Below are 17,129 nucleotides of genomic sequence, written 5' to 3'. Positions count from 1 at the left end.
GAGTTATGATTTCTTTATCAGTTCTAACGGCATTAATAATTGTTGCTGACATTTAGTAATGGAATAAATTGTGACTTCAAAGTTTGGCGTTGCTTAAATTGGAAGCAATATCTTCTTTTTCCACAAGGTCATCATGTTTGATATTTACAGATTATGGTAAAACTCATATTCGCATGAACTGTTATCAGAATCTATAGACAATGGATAGGATTGATCCCGATTGCTATAAAAGGAGCAACATCCCAGAAACCATTCTTGTCTGATATTCGTAGAAGCATCTGACATTTCCCTGTTGGAGCCATTCTACTGCACCAAGGGACAAAGATGAAGTGGCTGCTCATTGCACTCGCTTGCATTCAGCTCTCTGAATGTTTAGTCAGGTAAGAACTGATGATTGTTGCCTTGCTTTTGAAGTTTAGATATTTTTTGAGTGCGTTTTCACACAGATGGAAGACGATAATGTCATCAAAATATTTTGAGTTTGTTTTGAACATTTCAGGTCTGAATCTTCTGCCATCAACGCCTGTATGTTTAATGGGCTGATTTATCTTAGGGCCAAATTTTGGAGTCAGCTGCACTGGTTGTGTCGATGTGGAATCAGAAAATTGGACAAATAGGCCGTCAGCATGCTTTGTGCTCAGTTCCACCTGCCTGAGATATTGCGGCCAGCTGCATTTTGTACACCAGAGTGCGTGTACACTTTTCATGCTGTAGTCTCGTTAAGGCCCCGGAATGCACACCAAACTATTTAATTTAATACCTATTGCAATTTTCCAGCTTTTATGTTGCAAAAGTGGCTCCATGTGTGATGGAGCTTTTAAAGGTGAACGCGATTGTTTTATAGTTTGCAATTTTTTTTTATTCATTCATCGGATGTGGGATCACTGGCAAGGCCAGCATTTATTGCCCATCCTTAATTGCCCTTGAGAAGGTTTGCCCTTGATTATTGTCCTTGATAATGTTCGCATTATCTTGTTAGCACTGTATTTTTTTCATTATAGATGCTGTCAAGAATTATGAAATTTTTTAATGTGTATGGAATATTTTTAGGGGGACAATTTTGAATCATTTATTATGGTAAATTTGTTTTTCAATATCGTCAAAAAACAGTCCTTTAATGCAACTATGTTCCTGAAAAGCAAACTGTAAGTGAAATGTTTAGAGAACTTTAGGAGAACATGAACGGGTGCAAAAAAAGTGATTCAGTGATTTGTATTACATTCTGTAAAGGAAAGAAAATTTCTTTCACCGTGCTCCACACACAATCAGTGTTCATATCAATTTATGAGAGCTGATATTCAAAAGGGGACTGTCAGATACTTGATAATGCCCTTCGTAGTCCATTTGCAATTTGCTGTGCTCATAACTATACACAATGATCTCTGGCTTATTAGGTACGGTATTTTTGTTTACTAATCAATAAAAGTACATAGCTTGTGTGTATGATACTGAATTTTGTAAAAACAATTAATTAGTTTAATTTAGAAAGAAATATTTAATTCAATGCTGGCACAAAGTGTGACCAATTTCACTCCTATCTTTGCAGAGTGAAATTGTTTAAGGGTAAATCTGTCCGTGATGAATTGGAGGAGCGTGGGTTACTCAAAGACTTTCTGAAGAAACACCCATACAATCCCTATTCAAAATACTTAGGACCGAGCCACATGGAGTCACTGGATGCATCAGAGCCACTTATAAACTACTTGGATGTAAGTAATCTGTAATCTTTTTAAGGAAGAGCAGCAAACAGAGTAGGGTAGAAACATTCACATTCCTATTGAGTTTTATTGCATTTTGCACTTTATTATTCCTCCCACTAGCACAGCAAATATCACAGGAAGTCACTGTGAAGCTGATACATTTCAGCTCAGTACTGAGGGAGGTGCGTCTTTCTGATCAGACCTTTAATCAAGGCCCCATCTGCCCTCTGGGGGCATAAAAGATCCCATGGCACTTCAAAGAAGTACAGTGTGGGGAGTTCTCCCTGGTGTTTAGCAATCTAGGCGCATCTGCTTGACCACATATTTCCTGTAACACATGTGGAAATACAGTGTGCTCTGCTTGAAACATAGAATATAGGAGCAGACCATTCGAGCCTGCTCCACCATTCAATACGATCATGGCTGATCCTCTGTCTCAATACTATATTCCTGCTCTCTCCCCATACCCCTTGATGCCTTTTGTGAAATGCAAACCACCCAACTCAGGGCTCGAACACACGACTTAAGATTAAGGGACTCACACGCAACCCCTCAAATGATGAAGCAGTCCGAGCCCGCATGCAGCAAGACCTGGACAACATCTAGGCTTGGGCTGATAAGTGGCAAATAACATTCACGCCAGACAAGTGCCAGGCAATGACCATCTCCAACAAGAGAGAGTCTAACCACCTCCCCTTGACATTCAACGGCATTACCATCGCCGAATCCCCCACCATCAACATCCTAGGGGTCACCATTGACCAGAAACTTAACTGGACCATCCATATAAATACTGTGGCTACAAGAGCAGGTCAGAGGCTTGGTATTCTGCGGCGAGTGACTCACCTCCTGACTCTCCAAAGCCTTTCCACCATCTACAAGGCACAAGTCAGGAGTGTGATGGAATACTGTCCACTTGCCTAGATGAGTTCAGCTCCAACAACACTCAAGAAGCTCGACACCATCCAGGACAAAGCAGCCCACTTGATTGGCACCCCATCCACCACCCTAAACATTCACTCCCTTCACCACCGGCGCACAGTGGCTGCAGTGTGTACCATCCACAGGATGCACTGCAGCAACTCGCCAAGGCTTCTTCGACAGCACCTCCCAAACCCCCCGACCTCAACCACCTAGAAGGACAAGAGCAGCAGGTACATGGGAACAACACCACCTGCACGTTCCCCTCCAAGTCACACACCATCCCGTCTTGGAAATATATCGCCGTTCCTTCATCGTCGCTGGGTCAAAATCCTGGAACTCCCTTCCTAACAGCACTGTGGGAGAACCTTCACCACACGGACTGCAATGGTTCAAGAAGGCGGCTCACCACCACCTTCTCAAGGGCAATTAGGGATGGGCAATAAATGCCGGCTTCGCCAGCGACGCCCACATCCCATGAACGAATAAAAAAAAACTCTAACGACTGAGCTAACCGGACCGGACGGCTGTCTGCGAACTAGATACAATTCTAATTTTATGCCCTTCTTTTAATTTCCTGACAGCTGTCGTACTACGGAACAATCAGTATCGGGACCCCACCTCAGAGTTTCATCGTCCTCTTTGATACTGGTTCATCTAATCTTTGGGTCCCATCGGGTCACTGCGGTAGTTCAGCATGCAGTAAGTAGATGTAAATATAGAAAATTGTAGTAATTCTGGTAATAGCACACTGATTATTTGGTGTTCTTGATCATATGAAAGTATATAGAAGCTTGAGGTGAAATAGTAATTCCTCTTAATTCAAATTTGCTTCATTCAAATGATCTTATAATGTAATTTTTCAGCACTAAATACCCACTTGGCTGTGTAATATAATGTTGCTTAATTCAAATTATTGGACAATGCAATTTTTTTGGCCTTTGAATTATCAGGAATAGACAGTATATGAAAGAAGCTGGGAGCACAAAAATTCAGGCTGATTTAGGTTCAGACTGTGTAAGTTATACCTTGGATCTGCTCGTCAGTGGTCTGAAGGAGGAAACCCAGTAACTCCTACTTCCCAGACACATTGCATTCATCACCAGTTGGATGAGTCAGCAAAGTCACTGCCAACCAAGGGGATACAGGGAGGAATAAGAAGGACGTATATAAATTTCACAGATCATCAAGCTATTTTTCCAAATTAACAGAACTGGACAATACAAAAAGGTATTGCTATATGGCAATGACCGGGAACTGACAGACCTGAGTTATACTGCCCATCCTTCAGTCTGGAGAAAGAAGAGACTGAGGAACTCTGAGAAAGCCTGTAGCTGGAATTGATCTATCAAGAAAACCAGGCTTGCTGGGCCCTCTGGCCATTTCCTGATCCTAAAATTTCTTGGGGTTGACTATTGCTGCATTTGTCTGGCATTTACAGTGTGGTAATGGCCTCAAAATGGGATTGGTAGCCTTACCGCGCCTTTAACAATGGCGATGCTGCCGGCTCCCATGTAGAAAGGGGCCTACCGCCAAGTGTCCAAAGCACCCGCCTATTTCAGGCGATAGGCCCCTTTTAATATGGAAATCGGGGTCCAATGATGTAAATAATAACTGATTGCCATCTTTGGTCAGAGCTAGCACCATACACACTCTGACCAGGTCCACGGGTGATGGAACCGAGGAGGCCCAGCAAAGCTAATAGTTGAATCATTTTCTTGGGCCCCAGAGAAGCAGAAATGATCTTCCAGGGCCCTCTAAAATAAGCTAGGCTTCCGCTGCCCGGGGATCCCCACCCTCCGCAATCGTGACGTCCGTCTATCCCCCCCTCCCCACCTCGCAAGTTACCTTGCTGCTCCCGGCAGCCTGCCTGTTTGGCGCCCCCCCACCCCCCCCCCGATCTCCATACCCTCTTTATCCCTATTTCTGTAACCTCCTCCAGCCCTACATCCCTCTGAGAACTCTGCATTCCTCCTATTCTCACCTCTTATGCATCCCCGAAGCTCCTTGACACCTACCTCTTTGACCAAGCTTTTGGTCACCTGTCCTAATATCTCCTTATATGACTCGGTGTTAAATTTTGTCTGATAATGCTCCTGTGAAGCGTGTTGGCACGTTTTGCTACGTTAAAGGTGTTACATAAATGCAAGATGTTGTTGCATTGAAACAAACACTAAAATCTAATGAAACTAATTGGATAAAATGTGCTTTTGTGTAGATGATCATCGCAAGTTTGATTCAACTGCCTCCTCAACATTTCAGATGTCAAACAAATACCTTTCCATCCAATACGGTACAGGCAGCATGACTGGCGTACTAGGATACGATACTGTCAGAGTAAGTCAAACTAGTGGATTTCCCATGCCTGAGGCGCGGTGCCCAAAAGTGAACTCAGTGCTCCAGATGGGGTCTGACCAAGGCTCTATACAACTGAAGCATCACTTCCTCCCCTTTGTATTTCAGCACCTTTGAGATAAAGCCCAACACTTCATTAGCCTTTTTGATTGTTTTTTGTACCTGTCTACTGGCTTTTAATGATTTGTGTGCTTGGACTCTCAAGTCTCTTTGCTCCTCTACAGTTCCTAGTTTCTCACCATTTAGAAAATACTCCGATTTATCTTTCTTGGGTCCAAAGTAGATGACCTCACACTTGCCCACATTGAACTCCCTGCCCACTCATTTAATCTGTCTTTGTTTCTTTGTAACTTCCTGCTCCCATCTGCACTACTTACTGTTCCTCCTAACTTATTGTCATCTGCAAACTTCTACAACTCTCTATTCCTTCATCTAGGTCATTAATAAATATGGTGAAAGGTTGGGGCCCCAGATCAGATCCCTGGGGAACACCACTTGTCACATCCTGCCAATCAGAATACCTGCCCTTTGTCCCCACTCTCTGTATCCTACCTCCCAACTAATTTCCAACCCAAGTCAAAAGGCTATCTCCAATTCCATGCACTCTCATTTTTACTAATAATCTCTTGTGTGGAACCTTATCGAATGTTTTCTGGATGTCCACATAGCTAACATTCATAGACACTCCCTTATCCGATTTATTAGTGACATCCTGAAAAAATTCAACTAGGTTAATCAGACATGATTTACCCTTATCGAAGCCATGTTGACTCTCTCTGATCATCTCATATTTGTTTAAGTGCTCAGTCACTCTATCCCAAATAACAGATTCCAGTAGCAACTGAGTGCACTTCAAAGGTATCTCATTGGTTGTAAAACATTTTGTGTCGTGTGAAGGATGTGCAAAGGCGCTACATAAATATAAGAAATCATAGAATCATAGAATGGTTACAGCACAGAAGGAGGCCATTCAGCCCATTGAGCCTGTGCCGGTTCTTTGTCAGTATAATCCAGTTAGTCCCATTCCCCCTGACTTTCCCCATAGCCCTGCAAATTTTTTCCCTTCAAGTATTTATCCAATTCCTTTTTGAAAGCCACAATTGAATCTGCTTCCACCACCCTTTCAGACAGCGCATTCCAGATTATAAACACTCACTGCTTAAAAAAGTTTGTCCTCATGTCACCTTTGGTTCTTTTGCCAATCACCTTAAATCTGTGTCGTCTGGTTCTCAACCCTTCTGCCAATGGGAACAGTTTCTCTTTATTTACTTTATCTAAACCCTTCATGATTTTGAACACTTCTAGCAAATCTCCTCTTAACCTTCTCTGCTTAACATATTGGACACAACACTCCAGTTGTGGCCGAACCAGTATTTTGGAAAGGTTCAACATAACTTCCTTACTTTTGTACTCGATCTCTCTATTCATAAAGGCCAGGATCCCAAATGCTTTCATAACCACTTTCTCAAAGATTTGTGCACGTATAAGTTCCTTCTTCTTTCTTTAATTTACAAATACTGCCGGTCCCATATTTCTCGGGACGTGATCCCGCCAGAGATTTCAGGGTCAGTGTGACAGCACCTAATTAGCATGGAGCAAGTGGCACTATGGGCACATCTCAGATACCTGCTTGGCCCACGCAGTCAGAAACTCTGGAGCCCACCTGCCATTGTGGGGGAGGTTGTCCAAGGTTCCCCCACCCCCACCCCATGTCTTCCTCGGCCCCTGGAGGAAGAGATGGTGATCTGGAAAATTGTTTTAAAACGTGATTCATTTCTTCAGTGGCCTGGACCTCACCAGTGGGACCCACATCTGGCCATTTGGAGGCCGCTGTGCCTCACCTCACTGGATGTATTGGTCTCCAAAGATACGCCAAGTCTTGACTGAGGCATTGGAACAGGAATCCCCCATGTAGAGAGGCTCTACCCCTGCCTCCGTGCCCCCGAAGACATTCACCTGGTGAGGGGCAGCTGGAGGTTCTATGCCTTGCAGGGGCAAGTCGGAAACAGCATAGAACAAGAGCAACTGGATCATTGCCACTTCGTGGGGGTGTTCCATCCGTCACTTGCAACAGTTACAGTGGGAAACTGGCAGAACCCCTTGTACGTTCATTACTACCAGTAACTCTGTTACTTGACTTCCTTTCAATATGATCAGCCTGAAGTGTTTAAACAGTTTTTGTTTTCATTAGGTATCCGGCATTGATATCACTCACCAAGAATTTGGTTTAAGTACCACTGAGCCTGGCATTTTCCTTTACTATGCTAAATTTGATGGAATTCTGGGATTGGCCTATCCAAATATTGCATCAGCAGGCGCCACAACTGTTTTCGATAACATGATGTCTGAGCGTTTGGTGGAGGAGCCTATTTTCGCTTTTTACTTGACCAGGTGAAGTATTTTTTTTAACGTTCGCTACTTCCAAATCAATTTTTCCATTAAAGAACATCCATCAACATCGACATAAGTCTTTCCTTTTCTTTCAACTTTTCTTTATCAACAACATTGACAATATCGGCTGGATTTTCCTCTGCCTTTTAACCCAATCGGCAATACAGCAGTGGCAAATGAAGTTTAATGAGGCCATAAAAAAGGCAAATCAAGCACTAGGGTTCATTTCTAGCGGGATAGAATTGAAAAGCAAAGAACTTAAGTTAAATTTATATATAACCCTGGTTAGATCACACTTGTAGTGTTGCGAACAGTTCTGGTCTCCATATTATAAAGAGGATATAGAGGCTTTGGAGAGGATGCAAAAAGATTCACAAGGATGATCCCAGAACTGAGAGGATTTATTTGTCAGGAAAGGCTGTACAGGTTGGGACGATTTTCTCGAGAAAATAGAAGACTGAGGGATGACCTATTGGAGGTCTTTAAGATAATGATAAGGTTTGATAGGGTAGACGTGGAGAAAATGTTTTCACTTGTAGGGGAGTCCAAAACTAAAGGTCATAAATATAAAATAGTCAATAGTAAATCCATTGGGGAATTCAGGAAAAACTTCTTTACCCAGAGAGTGGTTAGAATGTGGAATGTGCTGCCACAAGCAGTAGTTGAGGCAAATAACGTAGATGCATTTAAGGGGAAGCTAGATAAGCACATGAAGGAAAAAGGAATAGAAGGGTATCCTGATAGGGTTACATGAAGTAGGGAGGGAGGAGGCTCATGTGGAGCATAAATGCTTGCGTAGACCAGTTGGGCCGAATGGCCTGTTTCTGTGCTGTAGTTTTGATGTAACTCGATGTAAAATGGGGACTTAAGAACATAAGATAAGAACTAGGAGCAGGAGTAGGCCATACGGCCCTTCGAGCTTGCTCCGCCATTCATTATGATTCTGGCTGATCTTCAACCTCAACTCCACTTTCCCATCCGATCTCCATATCCCTTGAAACCTTTAGTAGACGGGATGCCTACAGTCAGATCCCCACCCCTGTCTGCTCCATGGTAAATATTCCTATTCCTCCCCCCACAACACCCCCAACAACCCCCCACCCTCCAACCCCCTGCAGGGATCTTAGCCATGTGACCCGTGACGACCCAGAAAATTTAAATGGAGAACTGGGTCAGGGAAACCGGTCAATTTCCCTCAGACAGTGTACTCGCCCTAGAGGAGAATCCAGCCCTGTAGGTATTGCTGTTTGATATTTCGGTGGCATTTCTTGAGGGTCTTAGCTTTAATTATGAAGGGTTTTGATCGAGTAAATGAAGAGAAACTGTTTCCACTGGCAGGAGGGTTGGTGACCAAAGGACACAGATTTAAGATCTGCAAAAGAACCAGAGGGGAGATGAGGAGAATTTTTTTATGCAGCAAGTTTTTATTATCTGGAATGCACTGTCTTGAAGGCTGGTGGAAGCAAATTCAATAGTAACTTTCAAAAAGGGAATTAAATATATACTTGAAAATAAAAGATTTGCAGGACTATGGTGAAAGAGCAGAGGTGTGGGATTAATTGGATAGCTCTGTCAAAGAGCCGCCACAGGCACGATGGGTTTACTTTTTCTGTTGTGGGATTTAGTGGGGTCCTTCTGCATAATTTACACCTTCTCTAGGATTTACAGTGAGTGTACCAGCATATTACTTTCAAACACGTATTTGACAAAAAAGACCACTATGATATGACCTCCAAAAGACTAGGATGTGAGAGAAATTTTGAAGCTGCACAAATCCAGTTTTAATTTCTTTTTATTCTTTGTTTTACAGACGGGCTGGTGAGTCCGGAAGTGAAGTTGTATTTGGTGGAGTTGATCCAAACCACTACACCGGTCAAATTAACTGGGTGCCTGTCACTCGACAAGCATACTGGCAAATCCTCGTGGACAGGTAAATGTCTAACCCATTTATAATTGGCATGCATTCCGTAACAATAACATTGCACTCAAAATTGCAAGTCACCAACTATGCTTATCAGCTCATGACGGTACAAATTGAACCTCGTTGTGGCCATTTTACGGGCATAAAATGGGCGCAACGGGCTAATTTCGGGGACCAATGCCCCACGCCCAAAGGATACCTGGAAGATGTCTGACCCGATATTGACATATGTAAATGAGGAGCCTAATGCCTGTTTTAGGCCCACTCGCCGAAATGTGATATCGCAAAGTCGAACAGGAGCCGGGCCTGCTCCGCCCAGGATTCTTAAGCAGTTGCCAGGCGACCGCTGCCAAAAGGTAAGTGTTTTTTAACACCTAACCCAATTAATATTCTTGAAGCCCGAGGCCCAGTTTCGGAACGGACTCGGGACTCCCGGTTCGGAGCGCGTGCTGCAGCCACATCGCCCCCTTCGCAACCCAAACCAGGCGCTGATGTACGTGTACCCCTGATCCACTGTGCCTGATAGTCCGATTTGAGCTCAATGTGTGCAAAGCCCAGCAACAGTAGCGGAAATTACCCCAGTTTCTAGAAGCTAACTGGATTAAGACGCATGTTGCAAAAAGAAAGTTATAATCAACAGAATCGAGAAATAAAGCACTTCCAACGACAAAATGAAACTTAGAACTTTGGTGCTGCAGTTTCAATTCACCGGGGGTTCATTTCCAACTTCGCTGCCAGGGCAAGATCCTGGAATAATGATCAGGCAGGTTCTACAACCAGCTGGCAGTCCTTCCTGCCAGGTTAGAACCCAGGCAGCGAATTTTAAAATAAGCCCCTCTAAGAGTGTAAATGATGCCTCAGGAGACCAGTCCTGGTATTACGTTGAAATTTAGATTCACGTCTTCAGTTCACTGCTGCTTCTGTTATTTTGCAAATACAAAAGGCAAATACCTCATTGTTTGAGGGTTAACAACAACAACAACTTGCATTGATACAATCTAAAACATAGTAAAGCTCCCCAAGGTGCTTCACAGGAGCGATTATCAAACAAAATTTGAGACCGAGCCACATAAGGACAGGCTGGGTTTTAAGGAGTTCTTAAAGGAAGAGAGAGAAATAGAGAGGAGGCGAGATTTAGGGTGGGAATTAATTCAATTAATGTTAACAGCACTTTCCTCTTTCAGTGTGACAATCGATGGGCGGGTTGTGGCCTGTAATGGGGGCTGTCAGGCCATCGTTGATACTGGAACTTCTCTGCTCGTTGGTCCCAGTGGTCCCATCAGCAGAATCCAACAATACATTGGTGCAACTGAAGGATCCTATGGACAGGTAAGCTCCCATGGTACAGATCAGATTTTACAATGAACTAAAGGAGGTTGTATTGAAATATTTTTCATATTATGGTATTTATAAGATGCTGTTTTATTTAAGAGATTAGTTTGTAAAGACTTAAAAGCTAAATACATCAATCTGTAGTGTATACTGTAATTTCTCTTCTGTTACTGCTCTGTATTACAGAGCTCTCTTTAGAAGCACAATAAGGTACAATAGAGGGAATATGGGTAGTGCTATGCTTTATCATCCTGGCTTTCACTTCCCATATTTGGATTTGAATCCACCCTGCGCTAATGGGACAAACATCTCCTGCATTTGTCGGCTGTAAGGATGCTATGTGAAAGGAGTTTTGGCAGTTGCAATTAAATTCCTTAATCGGCAAGGGGCATCAGCACAAAAATTGCCCCTAATTTAGCAAAAATTGACAATCTCACTCAGGTCATGGGATATTTGGTGTGTGAAATGGAGAATGCCACACAGGTACAGTACTGGGCACTTTTCTGAAGTTGGGACTCAAGTACCTAGTTGGAGAACAGTAGAGGTGTCATAAATTCGATAGCGCAGTGGTGAAGGACAGAATACTACAGCCTGGTCTTCAGTTGCTTCCAAGCCTTTATTCGCAGAGAGCAACATTCCCCACACAGTGCACCCCCTAGAAAAGCTCTCATATAAATGGATACAAGAGAGTCCCCAATTGATACACACCACCTGAATACAATTAACACTAATTGATATAAATCACATGGATGCAATTAACAAGAGGAAACTTTATTTTCTATCTGACTCTGTTGTCCCTAACCTGGGAGTGCTTGGATGCTGACAGGTACCTAAAATCTTCCATTAACCCAGTGCTAACATTCCTCATCTTGATAAGCATAACTACTTACTTCAAAGACTTACAGTGAGACCATTGATTCTGACTTTCATAGGTAGTTGCAAGGTACAAAAGAATCTCCACAACCGAGCTCAGCACCCATCGAAATGACTAAATTTAAGGCCTGTTAAACCACAAAACCATAGGGCTTCCTCTGCACTCCCGCTGTAAGTCTGGTGGAAGTGCACCAGACTGAGGCTGCAAATTGGGCTGGTCTGGCCTTGCGACAGGGATTGCTTGTGGTCTTGTAGAGGGTGGCGCTTTCACCAACTCCAAACAAGACCAGTGACGTAGGAGGGTTGGGACTGGGGATGGAGAATCTCAATGCTGGGAGTTCCCGTGTGCCCAGTGTGCCTGGCCTCTCAAAGGCCCAATGGATGATCAATATCGGGACACCTGGAGAAACCAAGCTGCTAAATGGTGGATGTGAGTCCCACCTAGGGACTTGGGTTGCAGCCGAGATCCCCAATGAAAAGGTAAAAAAACAAATTGCATATTTTTAAACATTTGCCCCCTTTACGAAGAGGGCCAATGGAGGCATTTCAGCTTTCTTTCCGGGAGATCCTAGCAGTTCCTCCTCCACAAGCCCAGCAATTAACGGCCAATTTTCCAGCCTCTGGGGGCAGGTAGGTGCCCTCGATACACCATTGGTGGTAAGAGTGCCCACCAATGGGTTTGCAGGCATTCTCCCCACAACCTTGCCAATTCCACTGGGATCAGTGGAGAAGGTTCCTAGCAGGAGCATCTCAGCACTTATGCTGGAATGTAGACACAGCTACTTTAAAAAGTGACCAAATGTACATCCAATAATTACATCATTGATTTTTCTATTTATACACGTATTTCCTGCAATGCTTCTCTGAGAATGTTTCGCATCAAAACTTGTTTTACTTAGACCTGCTCACGACCATTGTTAAATATTTCACTTTTTTCTTACAGTATTCCATCAACTGCAACAATCTGCCCAACATGCCTGATGTGGTCTTCAAAATCAATGGAATTGACTATCCCCTTTCTCCATCTGCATACACACTCCAGGTACATTAATAAAATGACTTTGAATGGTTTGACTATGTTCCTCTGATTTCAGTATCCAGTAAGATTGCTTGTTAATGAAATGCAAGATAAGATAAGTAAATAAGCAGAAAATTAATGAAAATGTGAATAACTGGTAGATTTCAGTAATGTATCCTACATTTAATGAAAAAGAAGTTTCCATATCAATTAATAAGGCAAGAAAGTCAAGAGATAATGCTAAATGGAAATGAATGGGAAGTGTCTGTGGCACATCAGTGGATCATTAGACAGATTGAGAGACTGATGGACTGAATAATTTACATTTTTGTCAATTTTTTAATGAGTGGATTATGATACAAAGGGCCCTCTACAAAAATCGATCGCTCAGGCACGCAAAATTCCAATTCACAGATAAAGTTCAAGCTCACCTTCACATTCCGTTCACTCCCAGTAAATAGAAATTTTGCTCCAGCCAATTGATTTAAGTACATTATTCTTAAGTGAGGCACGATATGTTTCTCACTTATCCAGTTTTTATTTATCAGCCCATTGAACAAAATTCATCCTGTTAAATTTCACCGTATCTTTTCTAGTCACTTTTGTTTTGATTGGATAATTCTGTGCATCATTGAAATAAACAGTTGCAAATTCATTTCTTTTTGTGGTGTTTGCAGAAATTCTCATCCAAGTAAACAGTTTCTTGACAAGCTGTGTGTGTGAGGACTCAACTGTGCTATTAAGTGATAAACTTAGGTTCCTCATTTCACCTGGAAAGTTAATAGGCGTCAATCGGCTGGTGGAGTTACTTACAAATGAGAATGGAAAATCAAGAGCATGAGTAGACTTCTTTCAGGTCTTTCATCAAATAATGGTTTAAGGATTGATTTAACATAGCATAGTGATCATAAAGGATGAAAATATGGAAGATGTTTTCATTTTTTATTAATATACTCACAGAAGAATCGGAATTAGCAATGAAGTAGTTCTAGGGGACTGACTCTCACTCGTTGCATTTCTTCCAGGGCCAGTACGGCTGTTCAAGTGGATTTGGTGCCATGTCTCTTCCAAGCTCTTCTGGAGACCTCTGGATTCTGGGAGATGTCTTCATTGGACAATATTATTCCATCTTTGACAGAGGAAACAATCAAGTGGGCTTTGCCCAAGCTGCGTAATTTAATCATTTAAGATTTTATTTAAGGCACATTCCGATCCCATTTTGAAGCCTTTGCTCATTCATCTGCGATGATTGAAGCACTAGATCAGAAGGTAACAATAATTCAAATGAATATTCAAGCTGATCTGATTCCACATGAGATGCAGCAAGGAAAATCTCATGAATAAATTCAATGAACTAAAATCTTTTAATTAAATCTGAATTAACTATCACCCATACTGACCTACAAATTCAATGAATGGCTCCATCAAAATGTGTATTAAATAGATAATCTTGCAAAGTCAACATTGGTTGGTAAACCACGTTGTAGACACACTCCGATTTTTTTCTCCATTCTGTTGCCAAGAACCCGAAATGTTATTACTATCAAGCAGCGTGATTTCACCTTATTGATGTATGTCAGGTGTTTTCTATTTGTTTTAGGAAGTTTCATTTCTTTGTTGCAACAGCTCAGCAAAATAAAATTACAATAAACTTAGAAATATTGCAAACATTTTGTCCGTTGTTACTGATTTTGTTAGATCTGATTGTGGGTGGAGATGTGGGCTGCACTTCACTTCAGCTACAAACTCATGAGGGACAATTTTCTAGGTTCGAGCGCACCATGAATTTGGATGGGGGCCCGTAACTCCAGGTCTCCACTCCCACAGCACTGCCCACGATTTTCCTGTCAAGTTTTATTTGGCGGCCCACATCCTGGCACCAGAAGTCGGTTTGGGTATTTAAATCATAGGATTATTGGAACTGCTGGAGGAGAAAAGACTACAGTCCACCTCGTCGCCTTCTACCAATCTGGCAGTCTCATGATACAACGATAAAGAAGTTGTTGACTAACCATGGCAATCAATCTCTATCAATTAGTCTACAACAGAGGTGAGGTGTAGAAAACCCACAGTGGTGAAGAGCTTTGGGAACCATGAGGTAGAAATTCACTGGTGCTTGGTTTCGGGTGTGAAGGCTGTGATGCGGCCGCAACGCACGCCAAGCGTTGAGTCCCGAGGCCGGCTGAAAATTGGGCCCCGGGTCTCATCTAAATAATCTGGATGAGCTTCCAGTGCCTGTCGCCCCTCATTTACATACATTAGGTGCCTAAGACTTGTTTTATGCAGCCTCCAGCGATGCCTGAAAATTGGCCCGACCCAATTTCGGGGAATAAGACGTTGGTCCCCAAAATTGGGCCTCCTTGTGTATGAAGAATATCAGAGACGGTTGATGAAGGTAGTGCTGTAGATGTTGTATATATAGACGTTCAAAAGGCATTCGATAAAGTACCACATAACAGACTTATTCGGAAAATAGCAGCACAGGGGATTAAAGGAACGGGGGTAACTTTGGTACGTAATTGGCTAAGGGATAGGTGGAGGAGAGTAGTGGTGAACGGATGTTTCTCTGATCGGAGAGAAGTATGCAGTGGGATCCCCAGGGGTCGGAATTAGGATCATTGCTTTTCTTGTTATATATAAATGACCTGGACTTGGGTAAAGAGAGTACAGTTTCGAAGTTTGCAGATGATACAAAACTTGGCAACATAGTAAATAGTGAGGAGGATAGTAGCGGACTTCAGGAGGACAGAGACAGACTGGTGAAATGGGCAGATGCAATTTAATGCGGATAAGTGTGAAGTTGTACATAGGAGCACTGAATACAAAAATAAGGAAGTCATGTTAAACTTTTACAAATCACTGGTTAGGCCTCATCTGGAGTATTGTGTACAATTCTGGGCACCACACTTTAGGAAGGATGTCAAGGCCTTGGAGGAGGTACAGACGAGGTTTATCAGGATGATACCAGGGATGAGGGACTTCAATTATGTGGAGAGATTGGAGAAGCTGGGAATGTTCTCCTTGGAGAAGAGAAGCTTAAGGGGAGACCTAACAGAGATATTCAAAATAATGGGTGGTTATGATAGGGCAAATAGAGAGAAACTGTTTCCTCTGGTAAGTGGGTCAGTAACTGGGGATCTTAGATTTAAAATAATTAGCAAAAGAACTAGAGGGGAAATGAGTGGAAACTTTTTCATACAGAACGTTGTTAAGATCTGGAATGCATTAGCTGTTGAGGTGGTGAAAGCAGATTCCATCAGAAATTTCAGAAGGCAATTGGACATGTACTTGAAGAGGACTTATTTGCAGGGTTGTGGGATTAAATTGGACAGCTCTTTTAAAGAGCCGGCACAGTCACCATGGGCCAAATGGCCTCCTTCTGTGCTGTAAGATTCTATGGGCTGTAAATGTAGCACCCATTTGTTCGGCGTTTCAAGGCCTCCTAAGGTTCCAAAATGGCATCCGGAATGCGCACGCAAGCTTCTAGCGTGACGTGGGCTGGACGCCATCTTGGTAAAGGCGTTTACGCACGAGCAGATAACGAAAGCCGGTACCATGTAAAGTAAGGAGATTATGTGTTAGATCAGTACTCAACGCTGATTTAAAGGGATAGATACCTTTTTGGCACTCAACGCTCGGACCAACGCATCAGCTGAACATGTCGTAGACATCCTGGATTTATCGGTTAGTTTCTGGATTATTGCTTCTGGCATTTGTACCTGTTTTTGGAGGTCTCCCATACTTGAATACTAGAACGAGGGACATAGCCTAAAATTTAGAGTCAAGACTTGCAGGAGTGAAGTTAGGAAACGCTTCTACATGCAAAGGTTGGGAGAAGTTTGGAACTCTCTTCTGCAAATAGCAGTTGATGCTAGCTTAATTGTTAATTTTAAATCTGGGATTGATAGATTTCTGTTGACCTCACTCACCTTAACCACCCTTGTCAAAGCATTGAGCTTCTTCCTGCACTGCATCCATATTCGTGGTGCTATGCGCCTGGCATTGACTTCGTCCCATACTGCCTCCCACTGCCTCTTGAGCATATGCCTGGAGGGCCTCTTATTCCCCCACTGCGGATATAGGATGCCCCTCCTTCTGTCCACCTCTTGCACGAAGGCCTCTGGTGCATCAGCAGAGACCTTGGTGCACGCTTTCTCGCAGGCCTGGTTCAAACTCAGATCAGCAGATTGGTGAGGTCTGGTGTACAGATTGGAGGATGTGAGATTTAGTAACATGCAACCTTTATTCAATGTTTCAACGTAACTCATCAGTTTGTAAAAATAGGGGTGGAACCTGCATTTGTATTTTACATGTGTGATGTCTGATCTCCATTCAGACTCCTTGCGGAGCCGTATTTTACATTTTGCACACAAGAGGTGCAGGCTGCCTTTAAGAGGTGCAGGCTGCCTTTAAGAGGTGCGAGGCACTCACGCGATATTGGGGCAGCCCTGCTTGTGAGAAGTCATTCAACAACGCAGCTAGGTCTGGTTACTCGCGATGGAATCAGGTAAATGACCAGGCAGCACAAATCTCACGTGCTGCCAGCATCGGAATGACCAGGCGCAGGTTAATCGCACACATCGACCCCCACCCCAGGAATCGGGGGTTATCGAATTTA

General features: G+C 43.0%; 1 protein-coding gene across 1 annotated transcript; it reads left to right on the top strand.

Annotated features, from left to right (window-relative positions):
• Window positions 1-301: 301 nt before the first annotated feature.
• On the top strand, window positions 302-13,720 carry LOC137344727 (pepsin A-like). The gene is made up of 9 exons (XM_068007859.1): window positions 302-380; window positions 1,547-1,709; window positions 3,206-3,323; window positions 4,840-4,958; window positions 7,168-7,367; window positions 9,178-9,297; window positions 10,473-10,617; window positions 12,437-12,535; window positions 13,537-13,720. Exons 1-9 carry the CDS (start codon window positions 325-327, stop codon window positions 13,684-13,686), a joined length of 1,170 nt encoding a protein of 389 aa, XP_067863960.1. The 5' UTR covers window positions 302-324; the 3' UTR covers window positions 13,687-13,720.
• Window positions 13,721-17,129: the final 3,409 nt, after the last annotated feature.

This window comes from Heptranchias perlo, chromosome 27, assembly GCF_035084215.1.
Source record: "Heptranchias perlo isolate sHepPer1 chromosome 27, sHepPer1.hap1, whole genome shotgun sequence".
NCBI classification, from domain to species: domain Eukaryota; kingdom Metazoa; phylum Chordata; class Chondrichthyes; order Hexanchiformes; family Hexanchidae; genus Heptranchias; species Heptranchias perlo.
Note: the sequence above shows the minus strand (reverse complement) of the source record. Positions and strands in the feature narration are given on the sequence as shown.